The 23,941-nt window shown below is 42.9% G+C and overlaps 2 protein-coding genes and 1 long non-coding RNA gene across 5 annotated transcripts; all 3 read right to left on the reverse strand.

Annotated features, from left to right (window-relative positions):
- Positions 1-1,204: 1,204 nt before the first annotated feature.
- LOC133906957 (uncharacterized) lies at positions 1,205-4,779 on the reverse strand. 2 transcript variants are annotated; one of them, XR_009907884.1, is made up of 3 exons: positions 4,686-4,779; positions 4,379-4,580; positions 1,205-1,481 (listed from the first exon to the last, which is right to left on the reverse strand). It is a non-coding gene; the product is annotated as an uncharacterized LOC133906957 (long non-coding RNA). The 2 variants fall into 2 exon arrangements; XR_009907883.1 differs by lacking the exon at positions 4,686-4,779 and having other exon boundaries at positions 4,379-4,677.
- Positions 4,780-5,339: 560 nt separating this feature from the next.
- LOC133906910 (protein ARABIDILLO 1-like) lies at positions 5,340-18,684 on the reverse strand. Of its 2 annotated transcripts, XM_062348869.1 has the most exons (12): positions 16,970-18,684; positions 16,721-16,879; positions 16,555-16,635; positions 16,343-16,474; positions 15,353-15,480; positions 15,139-15,226; positions 14,650-14,744; positions 14,079-14,142; positions 8,319-8,494; positions 6,853-7,074; positions 6,587-6,671; positions 5,340-5,960 (listed from the first exon to the last, which is right to left on the reverse strand). In XM_062348869.1, exons 1-12 carry the CDS (start codon positions 18,338-18,340, stop codon positions 5,784-5,786), a joined length of 2,778 nt encoding a protein of 925 aa, XP_062204853.1. In that variant the 5' UTR covers positions 18,341-18,684; the 3' UTR covers positions 5,340-5,783. The 2 variants fall into 2 exon arrangements, 1 of the variants encoding a protein (XP_062204853.1); XR_009907872.1 differs by lacking the exons at positions 5,340-5,960; positions 6,587-6,671 and adding an exon at positions 7,172-7,461 and having other exon boundaries at positions 6,935-7,074.
- A 1,201-nt stretch (positions 18,685-19,885) lies between these two features.
- Positions 19,886-23,941, reverse strand: LOC133906902 (uncharacterized). Its single transcript, XM_062348862.1, has 6 exons — positions 23,695-23,941; positions 22,576-23,064; positions 21,781-22,002; positions 21,583-21,667; positions 20,859-20,972; positions 19,886-20,451 (listed from the first exon to the last, which is right to left on the reverse strand). The coding sequence occupies exons 1-6, from the start codon at positions 23,809-23,811 to the stop codon at positions 20,066-20,068; spliced, it is 1,413 nt and encodes a 470-aa protein (XP_062204846.1). The 5' UTR covers positions 23,812-23,941; the 3' UTR covers positions 19,886-20,065.

Genomic DNA, 23,941 nt, shown 5'->3' on the forward strand with positions numbered 1-23,941 from the left:
TCCGTGTGAGATTTTATGCTAATAGTATTTCACGACTATAATAATTCTTAAAATTAGATTTTGTATCCACCCAACAATACTTCACTAAAAAAATACTCATATAATTTTACATCAAATAAATAAACAAATATCAACAAATTTACATCCAACCAAAATTTCAAAAAAAAACACTCTGTGATACCGTTTTGAAAACTATTTACACAACTAACATTTCAACAACTATTTTACATTAAATAAATAAACACATAGGCAATGGGGGATACCCACCCTCTCAATGGACGGTACGGCCGGTGGGCTAGGGGTAGGGCCTATCCGCCCTCTCAGAGGACGGTAAGGGGCTCCGCTATCACGTTGCTATCCTTATTGCCCTCTGAAACAGTTGCAGGCCTTTCAGAGAGCGATGCTCGCATATTTGTATAAATATTGTCATAAAAAACCTACGAGACAATTGCAAACAAACCACTGCTCCTGTTGTTATTGCAAGCTTGCTACTAAAAAATTACAAAAATACCATTAAAACTATCATTCGAGTGACATCTTTGCAAAAAATAAACAACCAGAAGGTATTTGCAAATGCCTCAAAATCTATTTATTTAAATATTAATATTAGAAAATATAAAAAAAAACTCGGTTATCTTCATGTGGCCCCATTGTTGAACAACGAGCTATGGGGCCCTTACATGGCCCCCCGGTCGGCCCATGAAAATTTTCTCAGTAAATGGGCTACGTTGTTAACAAATAGAAGAAAAATGGGCCTTTACGGGCTTCCTAATAGGCCCATTACGGCCTATAAAATACTGTCGATCCCTATACGGGCCTGTTCGTTACAAATGGGCTTCCTAATGGGCTCATAAAAACCGAAGCATCGTTACAACCTGGTGCGTCCTAATATGGACCGTTAGCAACCTGAATTTTACAAATGGGATTTTGTGGGCAGCCATAGACGAAAAGTTGGGCCGGTTGAAGCCCACTGGTAGCCCGGGTTATCTTCATGTGGGCCATTGCTAACCAACGGGCTTTGGTGGGCCTTACGTGGGCCCTCGATCGGAAACCCTTCTCAGTAAATGGGCTATGTTGTTAACGAATGGAAGTGAAATGGGCCGATACCTTTTCTTGCAAATGGGCTCAAATAGAAAAGAGAATGGCCCAAACGGTCAAAGTTTCTGTCCAGAATCGCGCGAAGGTCAACTCATCCCACGCGAAGTGACGGCCGACTAACGTTGCCATTGAAACTTACTGAAACTTGTTTCGCTAGTCTAACAGAGGGTTTTGTGTACTAACGACGGTGCCTAATCCAGAATCATCCCATCCAGCATAACGCTGGGCCGTTCATCGCTATGCTATCTTCGCTCGAACCGTCAGACAGCAGTCCAGGGCAACGTCCTCCATTACAAGTGTTTACATCACATCCAATACAGCCTATGCTCATAATCGCACGAGGATCTAAGAAGATTAGTCATCCCCACGCCAGTTCTGCGGACCTACAAGAAGACCGTATCTTGTCAGCTCTAGAAATTGTATATTCATGGATAATAAAATAGATAAGCAGAAGATATTTTCACGAGACACATTACAAAGCCTTTGTCAGGACAATTTAGTTCAGGATAAGAAACAAAACACGATTAGACAACAAAGCAAAACAGAACAAGTGAAGAAAATAGAGGGATAAAGAAGAACTGCAATCTTAGATCACACAAGTAATACTAACTAAGAATAGAAGTATGGACGCTGAAGACCTTCCATGCTAATAAAATGTACGGTGATCCACAATCAAAACATGGCAGCATAACTAAAAACTTCAGTTCATGCGCCACCTAAGACAAAATATTAGTATACTAAATAATGAAGAAAATGTTGAGACTATCATAAAAAATACCACTACACGTGATATTTGGATAGACAAAAGATACGTTGAAAATAATCACATACAGATATGCTAAAAATAGTAGAATCAGAAACCATACTGCTCTGGCAAGCTGTAGTCATTCATAACATTGAATATGTATCATCAATGTGAATATGGAATTCAGACATCTGACTAGGATATTAACAGCCATAAAAGCATGGTAAGTGCCACTCAACATGGGTTCTTGATAGGCCATTCCACGAAAAGCTGCTAAAAATTACAATCTAGCATGTCTACAATAAGTACGTGACATGAAAAATTATCATATAAAGGTTGACTTTCTAACACGGTATAAATTCAGCATGATCAAAAGAGCAGTTCTTTCAAGGCACATGGAGAAACACACAGCCAATACCTATGAATAAGTTTGAAGAGATTTCAAAATACAACATTAGTGAATCTTGCCAACAACTATGCATAATGCATGGTGATTAGTAGGTTTATATATGTTGTTATTATGCACTGAAAATAGCACTACAAGAAAACAATCTTAATATAGAAATGTACAAAATCATACAACTTTCAGTATGTTCTTTCAATTAGAATAATGAGACGAACATGCTAGTACCAACACTACACAATAAGCTAGCATGTCAATTCGATGGGATAAAATGGCCAACTAAGATGCCAATATTTATGCAGTAGAGTCCTGTAACTTTACAAACATATGGACCCAGTCAGAAGGCATTTCTCTGGAACATCCTACTAGTTGGAAGCAACGAACATGCTCATTTTGCCAATTTACATATGTTCTACTATGTACTAAAGCAAAAAAAAGGGGGAGCACAATAAATAAATCATCCTTATGCGCTGAATAATACCACTGCTGCTAAACAATCTTAAAATAGAAATTTGATATGGCCATACAACCTCCACTATTTCAGGTACATGATATGAGAGTGAGACCAACCCTCATCAAGGATATGACAAGTATTCAGACAAGTGAAGATGTAACCGATGACTTTTCACTTAAAATATGACTACATCAAGGGTCAACTTTGAGTCCTTATTTATTTGCTTTGGTGATAGATGAGGTCACAAGGGACATTCAGGGAGATATCCCTTGGTGTATGCTCTTTGCTGACGATGTGGTGCGAGTTGATGAGAGTAGGATAGGGGTTAAAAAGAAATTAGAGTTGTGGAGATATACTTTAGAATCGAAAGGTTTTAGACTTAGTAGGAGCAAAACTGAGTATATGAAGTGTGATTTCAGTGCTACTAGGCATGAAGGAGAAGATGTTAGTCTCGGTAGATAGATGATTGAAATTGCGTCAAGCTTCTGGCATCCTATGTGACAAGAGGATGCCATAAAAGCTGGAAGGTAAGTTCTATAGGACGACGATTTGACCTATGATGTTGTATGGCGTCAAATATTTGCCAACTAAAAGGCGATGTGTCCAACAGTTTAGTGTAGCAGAGATGTGTATGTTACGATGAATTTATGACCATACAAGAAAGGATCAGATCCGAAATAATGATATACTTGATAAGGTAGGGGTAGTGTCAATTGAAGAAAAATTTGGTTAACGGTTGAGATAGTTTGGACATATCCAATGGAGATGTGCTAATAATATAAAGAGAGACAGGGGTCGACTAAATCTAACATGGGAGAAGTCTGTAAAGAGAGATTTAAAATAATAGAATATCTTCAAAGAACTATTCACGGATATAAGTGCGTGAAAATTAACAATCCACGTGTTAGAACCATAACTTATGCATCAGTCTTCTTGTATCATTATTACTTTTATTTTTTTTAACTATTACTAATAGCTTTATTATCATTATTGTTTTATCATCACCTTTTTAGTTGGATCTTGTGGATTTCATCTCTAATCTACCCAACTTGCTTGGGATAAAGGTTGTTGCTGTTGATACGAGAGTGATCAGGATCTAAAGGTGAAAACAAGCATGCTAGTAGCAACACCATATATATTCGGAACAAGGTAGCATCTAAAAAAAATCTGAGTGGAATTAAATGGTGAACTCGGATGCCAATATTTATGTGTTAGACACCTCTATATAGTATCAGTAGTTCAGGACTACAAAAGAGAGCAGGTTACAGAAAATTACCAACAAATATGAACCTTACGAATGACAAATATATCCAAACACGATAACAGCTTTAGTATACTCCAAAACAACAAATGCATTTACCCATGAGAGTTAGCTAAGTAGAGTGCAGAAATCTATACACGGATGTGTACCCAAAACAGACATTTATCGGGAACATTTAACACCAAGTAGCAAGCACTGCACACATCTAATTTATCCAGCACAACGTAACTGAGATCCCCTCCACATCCAAATGAATAAATCGCAGAACTGCCTATCAGCCTATATTTCATCTGCTAAATATTTCTGGCCCCGAAACTAAAACTAATCTCAAAACCCTAAATCCTTCCAATGGCAAGAACCACTAAATGCGGCGAAGGGTTCTGGAAGGGAAGGGAAGGAGATGTGTGGAAGCAATACCTCGACGAGACCACAACTGCAGGATGCTTCACGTGGAAGCGGAAGAGGCGGCGGCGCACCCTCTCCTCCTCGTCGTCTTTGTTATCGCTCCACACCCAAATCTGCTGGTGGCGCCGCGCCTCCTTCACCACGGCATCCGGTCGGGGTTAGGGTTCGCGCGTGGGTACAGCTCCCGGCCGGTGGCGCCGCGCAGCGCCGATTCCTGCTCCTCGTTGCTCTCGTTAGGGTTAGGGCTAGGGCTAGGGTTCGAGGGGAGGGGAGCGAAGGGAAGGGAAATCGAGCGCCAACGCCGCGAGCGAGGCCTTACCTGGGTGGACCGCAGCAGGGGGAAGAAGCGCCATCAATCCGCCGCCGGAGAGGAGTGGTGGAATGGGGCGCGCCTTTCGTTCTGCTTCTTCTAGGTAGTGTTTGGTTCGTGGGATGGGATGGGACGAAGCGGATCTATCCTGTTTTTGAGCTGTTTGGTTGGAGTTCAGTGGGATGAAATGATTCTGAATCTGAGAATATTCTTCAAAAATTCGGGACGGATCCGTTGCAGAAAAAAGACTGAACGCAGACATCCCACTTAGGACAAGTCACTGACAGTGGGCTCGAAATCTAAAATGGAGTCGTTCCATTCCACCCACCAAACAAACATCTGATTCCAGATCATCCCATCCCACCTCGCTCTCCAACCAAACACTACCCTAGAGTCGGTCAGGGGACGCCGAAGGCAGAAGCAGCGCGAGCCGTCCGATCTATCAATCAACGGTGCAAATATTACTCACTCGTACTGATGCAAAATGGGCAAACCTTGTCATGTTTCCGTTTGACGGCTGTTGCCATAATTGTGCATTTATCCTAATTTTGATGACGTCTATTGTCTAAGCAGATGCGACGGATCATGGATCAACTCTCACAATATAAATTGAATTACAGACCAGAGCAAACCACTTAGTACTTCGTAAATCTACAGCAACACTCAGGGCACGGAAAAATATGTAACAAACAGTACATTTACAAAGTTACATGTATGTTGCAACAGCAGGAACAGCACAAGTCTACCTGACGCTTCCACGCACCTCAACACTAATCAACAAATAATAAATATCCACAAGGTATATACCGCTTCATAATTCTCATCGACGCGAAAAATTTCAAGTTTATCTTACACACCAAATGATCACGAGAATATAAACGTCTGCAAGTTGCCATGGAGAGAGAAAATGGCCCCCACCTGAACTTGGGTGCAGTTCCTTGGGTCACTATCTGCTGTTGTGATGAAAAAGCTCCGAAAAGCCAACACTACCTGAACTGATATTTCGCGTCATTCTGCACTGATATTTCGCGTCATTCTGCACTGGCCAAGCAGAGCCCCTGGACGTGATGCCTTGTTGGAGGATGAACCTCCGCTGCGCGTGCGCGCTCATGTTGACGTCCCTGACTGATGGTGCTCCAAGTTCCTGAGGACAATTCTTGCAAAGATTTTGGCTTCGATGGAAGCTGTTGTTGCAGCCGCCGCTGCACGCAAGACTCGACCTGCTCCTGCTTTCTGCAAGAGACTTGTGTGGTGCACGGCGTGCCGACCTCCCGGGATTGTGAACTGCATTATTTCGGCGAGTATATCTCATCAGATCTTAAGAGAAGTATTGCTGGACGGTCAGCTTATTGTTCAGAACAAAAGGAAGATACACAAAATGATAGAATGGTGTGTTTGTTTATGTGACGTGATATGAATTCTCCTAACTGGTGGAGAAAACAAGGTTGGAAGTTCAAACCGACAAATGACAATTCAAATCATGGAAAGAAAAGCTATAGAAGTTGCGATTATTAATCATGCTATTCATACTCTTTTTGAGAACACTAGGCAGGGTGTGCAAATGATAAAGGTAATGCAGTAAATAGTTTTTGCTGGTCTTTAATATGTTTGAAGTATACGGCATATTTGGGGGGAAGGTATCTACTTTGAATTGCAGGCTTTGAAATGGATAATTAGGAGGCTTTAGATCTGCTAGCTGATCTCATTCTATATAGAGCTTAAATTCAAGCTCATGATTTTCATATTAGCTAGATATAAGAAATAGTGATAACGACATCGCTCTAAAACTAAAACAGCCAGAAATGGACTTCTCAAGCACAGTAAAGCCTATGTATCAAATCACGATGACTCAATACATAGGCTTTAGATAAATATCATTAGATGTTGAGAAGGGATAAGGGGAAACCAACCTGAAGAAGGGCAAAGGCAGCACAAGCACGAAGAATTGGTGAGGGATTGCGAAGCATGGCAACAAATCTACCAATCTCAGCACCACTGGAGAAAGTAACGCACTATATTAGTACTACGTTTCTCTAACTACATGATACCATGACAAAATATTAAAATAAGATGCATGCGACAAACATACATCAACCTAAAAAAGTTGCATGTACTCAGACTGAAGAATTGCCAGTTAAACTTCATACAGGATCAAAACTTAAGTGTAAAGCCAAACCTGCATCTCAGGTGGCCAGCTTCGTGTATGAACACTGCTTCAGCAACCTGAGATAGTGCTGCCGGGGCTGAGGAGGCAGCAGCCATAGAGAACAATTGTGGATCTGAAAAAGTCAGCACAAAGGTTTCTATATGCTTCAAAGCTATTCTTCTGGCTCCCTCAACATTAACACTCTTGGAACTGCTATGGGAGGATGTCCCAACCAATGCAACTTCATCCATTCTGTCAGTTCAGAAATTTCAGATTTAGACCATCTGATCATGTAAATATCTCATTAAGACAATCTTGTAAATCAGAGATAGCAGTAAAAAATTCTTACCAAACAGCCTACAATGTAATTTTACAAGGGACCAGTATCATATGGGCCATAGTACTAGCCAGCTAATGTTTATATCTATAGTTAACTGCTCTTTAAGTTATCACGAGGGAAATGGAAACTGCGTGATGAAACACACAATTAAGAATAGAACTACTGATAATGCAAAATATCATCAGTCACCTCGATAGAAATTCTAAAGTGCAAAAAAAAATATTCTATGTATCTAATGGATTGTACAACTCAATGCAACAGTGGGAAGCCAACAATGCTCCATGTCAAGATAGGTTGATCTGCACAAAAACCAATAAACATAAACAACCGATTTATTTAATTTCTCAGAACTGCCTCCTACCACATCATTGAATATAAAGATCATCATGCATCTATTACAATTGCAATGTTAAATAAAGGTGCGAATAGGATTTGCCAAGTCATGTAGTTTATGGACTAATTCTGACAACCAACACAGCAGTTAGCCAAAGCAAAGTAAACAGTTTGATTTTAGAAACAGAACATCAAGCATCTGCACACAATCGGCCAGGTCATTTCCTAGTTCCTACATGAACGCAAATCTTTTGCAGGAAATGAGTCTTTCAAATAAAATTTATAGACCAATGGTTCCTAAGATAATAATAACAACAGCAGCAGCAGCCTTTGCCCCAAGCAAGTTGGGGTAGGCAATAAGAACTGCTAAAACTGGACGTTAGTAAAAATTCAATGACGAGCAGCAATATATAAAAACCAACTTAGGAAATAGAACTTATACTTGCAGACTAGATCAATGAACGAGGAAATAGTAAACCATGGTTCCTTCTTGATGTCAACACAGAAGGCCTCTGATCGCGAAATAAAACTTGACAACCACAAATAATCAACTACACAATTTAATTGAAGTCATATAACTATTTCAAAAGCCGATGCATCATCTTAAGCCTAGAAGCATGGTGCGCATCACACTCTACCAGCAGTACATCATAAATAAATAAAATAAAGTTACAGAATTTTGAAGCCTCAAAGATGACTTGATGCTCTAACACAATGTCTAAATGTTGACCTGCTGGTGGTACTTGCTCAACTAAGAACTAAAAGCTCATCGAACGGCAAACACGTGAAGCAATCAATTTAATAATCACTGTAAACAGCGTACCTTCCATCAAACATATAGGCAAGGGCTAGTGCAGACATGAAGCGAGCCATTTTTGACCCTGATGACGAGCAAATGCTTACAAGAACAGGCACCCCACCTTCTTCAACTATGCGGAGAGCATTACCAGAATAGAATGCAAGATTCCACAGTGCCCCTGCTGCTGTCTCGTGAACATCCTGCAGAAACGGAAGGTCATTGTTGCTGGAGAGAACAGCTTTTTATTTCCAAAGACAGAAATACCAATGTATGAGAACTTCGATTATACACTATAAAATCACTTAGCATGGCAAAATGGAGCAAACCTTAACAAGAAATTGAGGGCACTGATTAAGTACACAATCTACTTGACTTGAAGTTGGGCAGTTAAATCAAAAAAAATAAGCTGAACTTGTGCAGCAAGGCAATCTTAGTAATTTTAGCAAGGCATTTAAGGAATGGAGGGAATGATGTGTTAATACAAACAAAACAAGGTCTCTACTGAAATCAGCTCTCAAGCAAGCAAATTTAACGCCACATGACATAAAATTAACCAAAGTAATTCAATACATATGCTCAATACAGTGTTAGGTTATATCATCTAGGCCCATATTGGCCCATCTCATGGCTATATATACACATCCACCCTAATGACGTGATCAAGCTCTCTAATCCCCAAGGTTAGTAACATGGTAACAGAGCAAGGATTAGGGTTAGGATTATGGCTAATCTAGTCCACCTCACCCACGATCCAAATCTCCTCCACACCGTCCCCTTCCTGTCACGGTAGTAGCTCTGCCTTGTTGGACTACTGCTACATCCGTTCGTCCGTCAGCCACCGTCGTACCCCCTTTTTTTCCGTGCGCCCCATCGCCTCAGTTCGTCATCGGTCGCCACACATCATGGTCCTCTGTTGCTGCCTGTCGCAGCAGTCGTTGTGCGGAGCAGCTCCTCCATCGCGGCCACTTCATCCTCGCGGCCCGTTGCCACCCAACAGGCCGTCGTAACGCCATCACAGTCCACCCGTCGCGGATCTGTCCGGGTTGCTACCGTCGCGCCCTCGCCATCACAGGACGTTATCTTCCTCTTCCATTCGCTCGCTCGTCCCTGCCGCCGCGGAGATCCCCTTCCGCCGTCTGTCGCGGCTCGGTCGTGGCCTTGCACCGCAGTGCTTGTGTGCTCTGTTTGGTGTTGCATCCATCCTCTGCACGGGTTGTTGCTGCTACTACATCATCGTGTGCCTTCATGGGTGACCAGAACAGAGGAGGCACTCTACTGGTGTTGGGTTGTGCTATTGGGCTGTCCTACTGAGCTGTTGTGGTGGTGCAGTCCTGCTGTTGTTGTTGCCGTGGTCCTGCTACTGTTGGTCGTAACTCTTGTTTCGTCCTCTCTGTACTTCAATCATGTCGCAGCTTCATGCCATTGCTATCAATATTTCTTGATGGTCACAATTATCGGGAGTAGGCTTTTTCAGTAGAGGCTGCATTAAGGGGTTATGGTCTAGCTTTTCACTTAACTGAAGATCCACATGTCTGTAAATATGATGGCACTAATGCTGCTAATATCAAAACATGGCAAATTAATGATGAAAAAGTGATGGATGTCATTGTCAATAGCACTAAGCAATCTATGATTATGAGTCTTTCTAAGTTTTAAGACAGCCAAGGCCATTTGGTCTTCTTTGCAGCGACGCTTTGTTCAGGACAGTGGTGCTCTTTTGCATACTCTCATGCAACAAATACATGTAATTGAAAAGAATGATATGTCTATTGATGAATACTACTCTACTTTTGATCATTTGATGGGCCCTTTGATCTCTATGGTACCTCAATGCACAACAGAGGAATGTAAAACACACATATTTATTGAAAAGTTTCTCACATATCGCTTTGTCATGGGGGTAACGACCCAATTTGAGTCCATCCGTACAAGGTTCCTTCACAATTCTTCTACTATAACCATGGCATAGACAGTCTGATTTGATTGTTGAAGAGACCTATCTCAAGTCTATCTGCTGCTCCTGTGTCAGTACCTTATAGTGTACTGAGAGCTTCCCAGAGGATCAATGCACCTAGAGGTAACTCTTCAGAGTCTTGTGAGCATTGCAAGAAGACTGATCATCGTTCAGAAAATTGCTTTCCTCGACATCCAGAGAAATTGGCTCAGTATCATGCACGTCATGCTCATGTGTTTGTTGATGCTGCCTCACCCGTCGTTGCTCCTCAATCGTCTTGGGTTCTTGATTCAGGAGCTTCTTTTCATGTGACTGATGTTGCTTCTGAATAAGATCAGTCCCAATTGATTGCTTGCAAACCAGTCACTAATGTTGCTTCTGTTCAGACAACTGGTGGTAAATCTTGTCATATCACTCATCAGGGTTCACTTTGCAATTCCAATTTTTCTGTGCTCGATATTTCTTTTATACCTCAGTTGTTCATGAATCTTCTTTCAGTAAGTCAAGTTACTGACCATAACTGTTTGTTGGATTTGATGACTCATCTTGTTTTATTTAGGATCGTCGAAGTGGGACTGTGATTGGGACTGTCCATCACCATAGAGGTGCTCAGGTGCTCCTAGCCTCTATGTCCTGGACACCTTGCGTCCTCCTTCTTCTGATGCTTCTACCGTCATGTGTCATCCGCTGCATCGTCATCCGCTTCTTCCTTCACCAAGTGGCATCATCGTCTTGGTCATCTATATGGGTCTCGCTTGTCTACATTAATAAATAAAGGTTGTTTAGGTCATACATCTATCGAGTCTAGCTTTCATTGTAAGGGTTGCAAGCTTGGCAAACAAATACAATTTTCATGTTCCTCTAGTGCTTCTCATTCTGCTAGACCCTTTGATCTTATTCATTCAGATGTATGGAGTTATGCACTTTTTGCTACAAATGACGGTCATAAGTATTATGTTATTTTTTATTGATGATCATTCCTGATATACTTGATTTATTTCATGAAACAACGTTCCCGGTGGCATACCATTTACCGGTCTTTTACTCGCATGGTTCACACTCAGTTTTCTACTCCTATTAAAGTTTTTCGTTCTGACTTTGGTGGTGAGAATTTATCTGATATTTTTTGCCAGTTCTTAACCTCTGAGGGCACTCTTGCTCAACTCTCATGTCTTGGTGCTCATGCTCAGAATGGTGTTGTTGAACGCAAACATCATCATCTCATAAAGATTGCTCGAACACATCTGATTGCCTCTTTTGTTTCTTCTCATTTCTGGGGAGAAAATATTTCCGCTGTTGTTTATCTCATCAATCAACAACCATTATCCAAACTGACTGGTCAGTGCCATGATGAGGTACTTTTTGGTACTCCTAACTATGATCATCTTCAGGTGTTTGGGTGTACGTGCTATGTTCTGCTTCAATCTCGTGAGCAAACTAAGTTGACTGCCCAGTTGGTTGAGTGTGTTTTTCTGGCGTATAGTCCTGAGCATAAGGGTTATTGTTGTTATGATCCTTCTGCTCGTCGCATACGTATCTCTCATGATGTGACCTTTGTTAAGGACCGTCCTTTCTTTTATAATCTTGTTACTCAGTCATCCTATTCTTCCACAGAGTCCACATCGTTTATGTGCCTCCCTCCTATTTCATCCAGTGATGATGTCTCCACACCGCCCACATCCGTTCCATTCATTCCTAATGACTGTCCTCCACCCACTTCTACTCCACCTCCACAATCTAAATCACCCATCATACATGTATACACTCGTCGTCCCACATATCCCACAGAGCTTCCGCCTAGTCCTACCTCCTCGCATATTGTGGGCAGCCTTGTTTATCTCTTGAAGCTCCTGATTCTGATGAATCTGACAATTTTGATGAGTCACATGCTATTTCTGATGAGTCACAGGTTGGTCCGAGATATAATCTACGGGATCGTACTACTATTGAGCCTCCTGACATGTTGGGTTTTCCATATGTGAGTGCTATTATTGGTGAGGCATCCACTTATCAGGAAGCTTCTAGTATTCTGGAATGGCAGCTTGCCATGTCTGAAGAGCTTGCTGCCCTTGATCGTACTGGCACTTGGGATATTGTTCCATTACCATCCCATGCAGTACATATTACATGTAAATGGGTGTTCTCTTAAGACCAAGTCAGATGGTTCTATTGAGCAATATAAAGCTCGTCTTGTTGCCAAAGGTTTTCAGCAAACTCAGGGACAAAATTATGATGAGACATTTGTTCCTGTTGCTCACATGACTACTGTTCCTACTCTGATTGCCATAGCTACTACTTGTTCCTGGACTACCTCTCAGATGGATGTTAGGAATGCTTTTTCTTCATGGTGATTTTCATGAGAAAATTTATACGCAGCCACCCCTAGATGTTGATGCTACTTCTTGACATGTTTGTCGTCTTCGTCGTGCTTTATATGGTCTTAAACAAGCTCCTCGTGCTTGGTTTGAGCGCTTTATCTCTGTGATACGAGCTGCTGGTTTTCGTCTAGTGATCATGATCCTGCTTTATTTGTTCATCTCTCTTCACGTGGACGTACTTTGCTTCTTCTGTATGTTGATAATGTGTTGATCACGGGCGATGATGTGGAACATATTTCTGATGTGAAGAAGCAACTTAGTGAGCAATTTCTGATGTCTAACTTGGATCCTCCCAGTTATTTCTTAGGGATTGAGGTTTTACATTCTGCCAAGGGATATTATCTTTCTCAGTTCAAATACATTCAAGATCTTATTTCTCGTTCTGGCATTACTAATAATCGGACAGCTGCAACACCTATGGATCTTCACTTACAGCTTCGTCCTACTGATAGTACACCTCTTGAGGATCCCTCTCGATATAGGCATATTGTGGGTAGCTTTGTTTATCTTACTGTTACCAGACCTGACATTGTTTATGTTGTTCATATTTTAAGTCAGTTTGTGAGTGCTCCTACTTCGGTTTATTTTGGACATTTACTTCGTGCGCTGAGATACTTAAGGGGGATATCATCTCAGTGTTTGTTTTATGCCTGTGATAGCCCGCTTCAGCTTAATGCTTACTCAGACTCCACTTGGGCGAGTGACCCAACATATCGTCGTTCTGTCACTGGTTATTGCATTCTTCTTGGTTCTTCTCCTCTTGCATGAAAGTCCAAGAAATAGGCAGCAGTATCTTGATCCAGTACAGAGGCGGAACTTCGAGCACTTGCCACTACCACTTCTGAGATTGCATGGCTTCGATAGTTGTTGGCTGATTTTGGTGTTTCTTGTGATGATCCCACACATCTTCTTTGAGATAATACTGGAGCCATACAGATTGCCAATAATCCTGTGAGGCATGAATTTACAAAGCATATTGGTGTTGGTGCCTACTTTACCCGGTCTCATTGTCATCAGAAAACAATTGCTCTTCAGTATGTGACCACCGAACTGCAAGTTGCAGATTTCTTTACTAAAGCACAAACTCGATAGCAGCATCGGCATCAATTGCTCAAACTCAACACTTCAAATCCGCCTTGAGTTTAAGGGGGGGAAGGGGTGTTAAGGTCCATATATCATCTAGGCTCATATTGGCCCATCTCATGGCTATATATATAGCCATATATAGCCATGAGATGGGCCAATATGGGCCTAGATTATATATGGGCCTTTAACAAAACTAATGCATGAAACATACAGGAAGTCTCATGGTATTATTACCTAGTGCCAAACAGAAGGCCTCTCATAAAGTAAAAATGATTCAAAAATCTTCAGTAATAAACAGAACGTGTCCACATATGAACAGAACATTTGTCAAACTTATTTACTATATGAAGTGCAAATGAAACTTACTTCAACCTCTGAGCGTGCCAACGTGAGTAATGGTGCAACACCACCTCCCTGTCCAATTGCGATGCTGACCAGGGCAAAAAAAAATGTTATCACTTATCACCAACAATGTGGGAATCGAGTAAACGATTGGTGGACGGAAGAAGTTCAAAGCTAAACAACCAAACACCTCCGAAATGGAACATAAACATCAATTTGACTAAGCTTCCTTTCACCACTTCATCAACACTGGTAGCCACGAACATTGATATCCAAACTACTTCTCCATGTGATCAGCAAGAAGGTATATCATGAAACAGGGCAATTTGGTAGTAGGTGCAAGAGTTTACTACTTCAGCCATGCAGCCTCGTTTAAAGTAAAGGAGATAAACTTTGTAATATTCATTCTTATATAGCATATATGTACAAATTGGACAAGATATAATACCTTTTAAGAAATTTCTGAAATGAAAGCCTTAAAGGTAAATAAAAGAATCTGAGAAGAAAGGGCCATAATAAATCACGACAGAAGGAACTTAAATTAGTGAGAACATGTTAACAATAACTAAATTACTACGTTGGCATTTGAAGTTACCTGTTAGCTTCTGAAACAGATAATCCCCATAATGCGCCAGCAGCTCTCTCCTGAAGGCCTTCTGAAGCATTCAAACATTCTTGCACAAGTGAAACCTAAAAAATGGAAGTTATTATCTGAAAACAAAAACTATTTATTTTCTATTTGAGTGGGTTTGAGATAGATGCAAGGGATGGGGGCAGAAGCGTTCCTAGAAACATTTGGTATCCTCGCAGCATTATCAATTATTTTCTCAAGTAATGAAAGAAGCTAAATCATTTGTATTGGTTGAATGTCTTTGCCACAGTACTGTGCTTAATCATAAAATTCAAGATAATACGTTCTACCCAAATTGCTACCGAATAACTTGAGCCTACATCGAATTAAAATTATTGCACTAGAGCAGCAGCATTCCGCATTAATTCATTGTATACAGGCCTCTTCAGAGGCATCTCACCAAAGGTACTGAGGTGCAGGAAATGTGGGTGGGTGGGAGTGGGGTGGATTTACCAAAGCTTCAACGCCACCTGCAGCAGCAATAGCTTCACGATTTCTGTCATCAAATGATAGGTTCCACAAAGCACCAGCAGCTTCTTGTCTAATTGCATACATAAAAAATTGTACAACATTAATGTACATTCATATGGATAATTCAAGCAGAATGCAGACATTACAACTTCAAGGCCATGCAAGTCAGAGCATGTCAACTCAAGTAGAAGTATACCTTACACCCTCATTTTGAGAACCTGTTAGTTGCACTAATGCCTCCAAAGCCCCTGCTTCCTGACCTACAGCAGCATTGTTGTTGTTGTTGTCTCCATGTGCAGCTAAGTTAGCTAAAGCTCTTGCAGCCTACACATATAAGAATAGTAGAATTAGAAACTAATAAGACGACGAAAATATAGAGATGGTGAACATTATAAAAGACAAAGCACTAGGCCGTTAGTGTAAGATAAAGCATTTATTTGTAACATAAAATGAGGGGGCGAGCTTCTAGCCTTCTACATGGAAACATCACTTCCAAGTACCTTAGTAGCAAATCCAAAAGGTCTAAACCAAACATTAAAAACCAAAACATTAAACTAAACTTTGTTTTCAAATTACATGCAAGATTCCAGTGAGCAGCTCAGCAAACTATTCAAGGTAAGTACTGCAGGTTACATAGTTATGTTTTCTTGATGAGGACACATGTTATGAAATTAATAGAGTATGAAATGAGAGCAACCCCTTTGAGAAAAAACAAAAGCTCATAGCTATCCTCTCGAGGAAAAATTTACTGTACACCTTCACAAAATCTTGACAAATGCAGTATACATGGCCCAATTTGACTCATATGGCAGACAAAAAAAAAGTTCAATAGGCAAGCTGCAAGCAATAAGCAGATGACAAGCGTTAAGGCATACAGCTATTGTTGATAACTTGCATGCTTTTGCTAGTGAGCTGTCCTTATTGCAAAACGCCTATCGCATGGCCAGATTGTTCCTAATATGGCAAAGTATAAAACCGATACGCAAGCAATAAGGTGCAGATGGCACATGTGCAGCTGTACAGCTATATAGCCATGAAGGTAGAATTAAATATGAGAGCTTGCATGTCCTTGGTCGTGCTTTGTGTTTATCGTATCATATTTGTTACTGTATTAGGAGAGCTATAATACATATGTACTAGTTTGTATAGAAAAAAATACAAGCATGAAGGCGGATGCCCTGTTTACCTGTTCTAGGACACCCTCAAGTTTACACGATCGAGCAAGTGTAACCAAAGCATGGACACCACCAGCCTTTGCAACTTCCAAGCTACACTTGTCATCAGCAGCCAGGTTTGCAAGCGCACCGGCAGCACGTTCCTAATGAAAAAGAATAGCAACAGAAACTCAGCAAGTTAAATTAGAAGTTCTAAAAACTGAAAATTCTGAAGGCTCCATACAAGAACTCCATCAGTTCCAGCAGGCCAACAAAAAATTAGATCAACCAAGGCCTTTATACCACCAGATGCTGCAATGGCTGCCTGAAAAATAGCAGCCAACGAGTTATCACCAAAAGTGCCACGATCTAAGGTATGGCAATCAGAATCAGCATCCAAGAACAACAACCTTGTGGTCCTCGCCCACAGAGAGATTCCATAGGCCACCGGCAGCCTCTTCAGCAACAAGCCGATTCATCGACTTAGCTAAATTAGTGAGTATTGTAATGCCACCTTCATCTGCAACTGACTTGGCAACCTTGGCATTCACTGATAAGTTGGCAATAGCCTGCATGGTGACATCAATTAATGTAAGAAAATGATAAATGCAAAAATACAAACACTAAGAAACAGGGGGTTCAGTTAAACAATTAATTACTTTTGCCGCTTCAGACTGTGCGCTCTCCCTTGAGCACCTCGCAAGGTCCAGCAGCATTCGGATGCCCCCATTTTGCATCACAGCCTCCGACCTTGCAGGATCCACATTCGCGCTCTCATCATCAATAACTACAAACGTAGCAAGGGCAGTAGCTGCTCGCTCTTGCACATCCTCCTGTGAACTCTTCAGCAGGCTAAGCAGTAGTGCAGTGCCCTGCTGCAGCCAGAAGTCATCCATACCTTGTGGGTTGGACTCTGAAATCCGAAGAAGTGACTGCGACAAGATCCACTCAAGCCAGCTCATCATATCATCAGATATCTTGTCTTTGTGCCTCCATTTACATTGATTGAACATGCCGTGCTCTTTCGCATCCACACCAGGAAACAGTGAGGCAATCGATTTAAAGATGTGGCTTGTAATGGTGAGCACGAGCTTGCCCTTGGAGTTGCTAAATGCAGCAGGATTGTGAGTCTGTTCATCCTCGACAAAACTGCAGTTCAACGTGCATATAAGCTTGAGGGTTTTGGAGTGGGAGATGAGGCGAGAGACAGCACTTGAAGAGACATCGGTGCGGGAGACGTCAATGGCAATAAGGGAGGGAAGCTGGGTCCAGGAGGCGGAAGCTGTAGCCCATTTCAGGTTGCGGCATCCTGCGACGGAGAGGAACCGGAGGGAGTGGATGTTGGCAAGAGCAGCCTCATCGACAGCGCCGCAGTCAAGGAAAGCAACGTCCTCGAGGAGGGGGCAATAGCGGGCGAGCGCTCCAACGGCATCCGCGTCTGCTTCGCGGAGACCTGAGAGGCGCAGGCGGCGGAGGTGCGAGCAGCAGAGCGCAACGTGACGGAGGGCGTCGCTGGAGATGCGCTCGAGAGGGTCGGGCCCAATCTGAAGGCTCTCGAGGTCCTCGTGCCGCGCGGCAAGGACAGCGAGAGTGGCATCCGTGAGCCCCCGGCAGCCATCGGCCACCAACTCGCGGAGCCCCCGCGCGCGGAGACCGGGGACGGCCTCGGCCGCCTCATGGCCGCGCAGCCGCAGCCGGCGCAGACTCCTGCACCGCGAGGCGAGCGACGACGCCATCTCGGGGTCGCACCTGTGCGCGCGGAGGTCGAGCGCGCTCCATAGGCACGGCGACGAGCCCAGCGCTCGCCACGACCGGCAAGCCGCCGCCATGCTGGCGCGGTCGCGGTAGTTCAGCCGCGCGAACAGCTGCAGCACCGCGTCGTCCGGCAGCGCCGTCCAGTCCACCTCCACCGCGTCCTGTTCATCCTCCGCCCCTACCGAGCCCACGCGTGACGAGCCCCGCAGTACCCTGCCCTCCTCCACCACCTTAGCCTTCTCCCTGCACGTCCGTCGCCGCACCCGGCGCGTCATCCCGCCCGCTCAAACCCTAGCTCCGCCACCCGCCGCCGGCGAGGTCACACCACCACACACGCACAAACCCAAACACGCACCCAAATCCTCAAATCGGCAGGTAGTTAACCACCTCCCGCCGCGAGATCGACAGGCGGAGCGCGCGCTTATCAGGCTCCCGCGCGGGCAGCCGCACCAATCCAAGGTCCGATTCGAGCGCGGCGCGGCGACCCGAGGCGAGGGGAGAAAGCCGGTGGCTTCGATCCGTTCCGTAGGTGTGTGGATCCGACCGACCGACTCCGACTCAGCTCCGCGTGCTCGCTTCGGTCCCCTTTCCTCACCTCCTGCGGCAGGGAAGGGGGTGGAGAGCCGAGGAGGAGGAGGCGGGGACGGACTTTATATATGCTGGTACGCACACGCAGCTGCGTAGGCGTATTCCGTGCTCCAGTCCAAATACGCCAACTGGCAATGGCAAACGCCCTGGGGGAGAGTGGACGCACCAATGCAGCTCAGAGGTGAGATGAGTGGCGGACCGTGCGGAAGATTTTAGCTGTGTTGAATTTTATTTTAGCCAAAGTATCGGTATTGGTCGTGAATGCGGTGAAATTTATTTTAGTCTTGATCAGTACTGGTATTGGTTGTTGAATGTGCTCATCCATCATTGAATCATCGTACGATAGGTAATATGGGCACACCATCTTATCTTACTGAAAGGTTCGTCGCTGAGTGAGACTTTAAAATAGTGGAGTTTTTTATCAAATTTGGAGACGAGATGTCGAGATAATAGAAAAAGCTGTGACCATTTATATCACGTAATGTATATAGTACTTATTCATTATTACATTGTCTTAGTTTATAACTTAATGTTGAAAGAAAATAAAACTATAAAAGATCGTGTAAATGTAAATTATCGATCACAGAGTTTTATATTATACGGCCACCCATTCAATGCAATTTCGTGGATGATTGATTGCAGCTAAAGTGCTCCTGCTGCATGGATTTTAATTTGAACCTGGAGAAGAGATGAGCTCATTTGATTCAAAGCGAGTTGAGGAGGTTAAGCGTGGCAAACTGGCAATTGTGTAATTAGCAGCATAACGTGAGATCACTAGTTGCAACGGCAGGGAGAGCACGTTCTCCTATTTGACTTCTAGCTAAGCTATAAAGGATTTTGTTCTCTACTTACATGAAACATGCGAGGACAGCTTATTGCTTAAACAACTCAAGTTACCATTTCAGTGTAAGAAGAAAAGGCTTCATATGCGAAGAGTACAGTTCTACATTTTCTTACTTTCTACAGCAAAAAATTAACCAGATACATGGAATATAGAAGAGAATACAAGAAATAAAATAAAAAACTCAACACCCTGGGAGACGTCCCGAGGGCTTTTTTAGCTAAGGTCGAGAAACCGCTTAACGCCGGCACAACCACGCTATTGCACGAGGGACCGCGTGCAACCAGCACAGCAAGGGGTTTTTTTTTCGTGGGCACCCAGGTTCGAACCCGGTGGGTGGCGCCACACCTGGGCGCTCTACCAACGCGACAATAGCGCGCTCCCAAGAGAATACAAGAAATAAAGCCTAGAATCGTAGCAGCATCGTTAGATGTTTAAAGATGAAAGAAACATTCATCTATCCTACAACCAGATAACAAGTTGCCGCCACCAAATTCATATACTGCTATTGTACGTCGTAGCTCCCTCTTAGTGGCTACAGATCGATTTCATAGAAGCAACACATACAAGATCATTCATCTTCAGAGCTATCATCAGATTGATCAAGTTCGTCCTCTGGCAGAGCAGATACGATTGCAGCACAGCAGAAAGACTCACGGTCCTTCAGGAGGAGGCAGCTTCCATCTGAGTTCCATTTCAAGTCGACAATCCGGAAATTGGGCAAGGGGATGTTGACGCAGCATGCACCGGATGGTGCCCACATGTACAGGTGAGGGCTCTCCGTGCACAAAACAAGGCGTGGACAAGTAGGGTCCCAAGCGGCAGCACGGATTGGATCTTTCTGCAAGAGAACAGCAGCAAGCTCAAGGCGGCAGATATCCCATATCCAAAGAGCAGTCGGCATGTTGTCGTTCCGAGTGAAGAAATAGTGGCTGTCACTGCTCCATGATAGCATACCTGCAACATGTTCCAAGGTGAGAGGTGTTTCGAAGTAGAATGCAATTTCAACAGTGCAGGTTTGTCAACAATACAACAGACTCATGACCTGAACAATTTCTGCTAGAAATTTGAGAATCAGCAAGACAACTCATGCAAGGGATGTTTGAAAATGATGTATGTTACTTCTATTATAAGAATTCACAAATGAATTCGAGGGCAATTGCACATCAAATCCATCAAGTGCGATCATAGTTCAATTTAGAAATAAGGCAAGTATTGTGTAAGAAACTACATACATTTCAAGTTCAGGATACCAACCACCTGTGCATCAGTCATCAAGAAAGGAAACAACTGATAATCCATATACATGAATAGGACCTTGCAACAAGCATCAGCTGAAGTGGCTGAAGACAAGAGGAACTAACCAATTCCTTGTTTGGGGTTGGGCTTGTCAGTAACTGGTTTCTGCGAAGGTAAGGTGACTGGAACATCCACCACAGCATATTTTACTCTAGAACCTCCTCCCTCTGTGCCATTATCTGACAACAAAAAACCATGGAAAAATCATTAGAATTAAAAAAAACATATAAGGAGTAGTTAAAAACATTACATAAAGGCATTACAACATGTCAATTTGGTAAGAATGGTCATTGAACTAGTGCAATAGGAGGGCAAGATACCATGGAGACTGCAGATCATAACACCAACATGGCATTAAGCTACAATGATTTCTACTGAAGTATGGTATCACAGTAAGTACATACTTTTCCCTCTATCACTCATAAAATTGTATGGAACAATAACACATTATTTTAGTGCCATCGCAATGCCAAAAAAAAATCAGTAGTAATAAATGGTATCTTCAGAAGTACAGCAGTGCATGCCAAAATCAGATAATAACGTGTGAGAGAGGTAAGGTTAAAAGTGTACTACAGACTGAAGGGACACAAAATAGTCTCAGAATGTCCCATGGAGTGTCATAGTTTTCAATTTTGCTGGATAGGATACCATCTGAGGATTGCTTTTACTTTCATATAGACCATCATGCAATAAATGTTTTTAAAAATAAGGTCCAATGATCAATGGGTGGAACATATACGAAAAACAATGGCATGAGAAGTAGTATAAATTGAGCACTCCTAATCTTACCAGCATCATTGTCTTGCATGTTACGAGAGAAGCCTTCGCTTAGACATAACTCTGACATATCAAGCTGCCACGGGTCATCGACTTCCTGTGCATTTTGTGTAGTTAAAATTGGATGACAAGATTATTAATTAGAGAAACAAGTCTGGACTATGCAGTTATGCTATTATGACAGTTAATGAAAGAAATTGACAGAATTACCTTAAATATAGCAGCATTACAGGGATTTCGAATAGAGGCTGCATGTGTGAACTCCGCAAAGGTTTTCCATGTCAAGTGGTTCAAAGTTCGCACTGCTTGATCATAGCTGCCCACAGCTAGAAACTGTCCACATGGTGACCAAGCAACAGTTTTCACACCTAACCCACTTTCATAGGCTAAATACTTGAACAGGCACCTTCCATCCGGCGAATATATCAGAACCTGTAATAGGCATGTTCCACGAATGATCAGATACTTCTTGGAGTTGGTATATCTCCACAACTATCCAATGCTCAGTTTAAAGTAGGAAAAAGAACAACTTGGTTCTGTCTTCTGACAAACTGAAATGAACTCTAAGAGTTGACAAGAGATTAGTAGTTAAACTATGAAGCGTAATTCAAAAGTTTCAATAATCAAAATCTAAATCTAAATTAATCATGTTCATTAGACAACCAGATCCAACAACTTCATAAGTGCCAAAGGAAGCAGAAGGGTGGAGTAGACTTAAGGCAATGTATACTTTCCTTAGAAAAAGAGATAGCTGCACAACGCAAACAAGGCAGTAAATGACAAGCAACGGCCACCTCAATTTTGAGGTTATCAATAAGTGACATTAGTAGAAAGAACATTAGCCAGCTAGATACTGAAACTAAAGATGATTTCATGAACGCATATGAAAGATAATAACTAAAGACCAAAGTTGATCCACAGAGACATGCAAGTGAATTGACTACAGTCACATGTCACAACACACGAAACAAGGATAGGGAGTTTCTGAGGATAAGGCACATGCACCTTGTATTCAAGAAGTGAATCCCAGACCACAATAGCACTATCATCTGGTGACCACTCGACACCAGCTAAGTCTATCGTGTCAACAGCAAAGACACCCATTATCTCCCAGGAATGACATGAGAGCAAATTTATATAATCCTTGCAGTCGCGCCTGGTGCAGATTGCAGCAAACTTCCCATCTTTGGTAAAAGAAACACCTCTAGAGGCATGCTTTGGCCACTGGACATGTACGCATGCCGTATTTACAAGAGACCACACAGTCAGACGGAGCTGAAACTCTGATGTAGTGAGTATATGACGACTGTCAGGGCTCCAGCGAGCATATGCAATCCCTGCATGGCCTTCATCGATCTTGCAGGTCCAGTCAGGCTGGCTCAGTGACCAAGCCTGCACCATTGGCCGCTTGTAAAGTCCACATAGAATATATTCTGAATCTGGTGCCCAGTCCACAGAGCTTATCTTGTCCACACATGAAAACAATTGTACCACCTGCATAAGCAAGTTCAAACATACATTATCGAATAACAACATGAGCTCATGTAAAACTTGAAATTCATATAGCTCCTGAGTCCATCTATTTGGTATGTAAGAAACTTGCAGGACTTGAAAATTTAAATCGTAATACAAGATTAAAAATTTGCATTGACGAATATGAAACATTAGGTGCTCATGGAACTCCCATGAATCCAAGCAATCCAACAGTTACACAATTCACTAAACAAAAAGAGCTGAATTCTAAGCTAATACTCCGGCTAAAATTCAATGGCGAACCAAAAGCACCAGTCTAACATCCACACAATCAACAAAACCACGTATTATCAACGCCCCCATACCATTTGGTCCAGAGATTCCTTCGATCCACAATGTGCCCCGAATTGAGCTAAGGAAAGCCTACTCCTGACCCCAACGGGTTCGGATCGAGCACAAACAGGCGCAATTTACGCACCAGCATGCTCGAATTTGAGCAGCACAAAGGTCACTTTAACCCCCACCACCACCACCACCAATCCCAGATTCGGCGACTACCCAAAAAATTCCAAACCCTAAACCAGCATTCCGGCTCCCGAGCACTGAGATCGACGAGGAGAAAGGAGGTGGGGCAACGGACGGCGCGGGCACCTTGAGGGAGACGACGTCCCGGACGACGAGGCGGTAGTCGACGGCAATGGCGAGGAAGCGGGCGTCGGGGGAGAAACAGACAGGGCCCGTCTGCTTGTACGCCTCGGTAAACTCCATCAGCTTCCCCTTCTCACCCGACGCCTCCAAGCGACGGGAACGGAGGCGATGCTTCGCCGGCGGTGTCGTGCTCCGGCCAGGTGGGGGTTTCGATTTTCGAGTTTTTGAGGGGCTGTGTTTGAAATTTGAA

The sequence above is a fragment of the Phragmites australis genome, chromosome 24 (assembly GCF_958298935.1).
Source record: "Phragmites australis chromosome 24, lpPhrAust1.1, whole genome shotgun sequence".
NCBI classification, from domain to species: Eukaryota; Viridiplantae; Streptophyta; class Magnoliopsida; order Poales; family Poaceae; genus Phragmites; species Phragmites australis.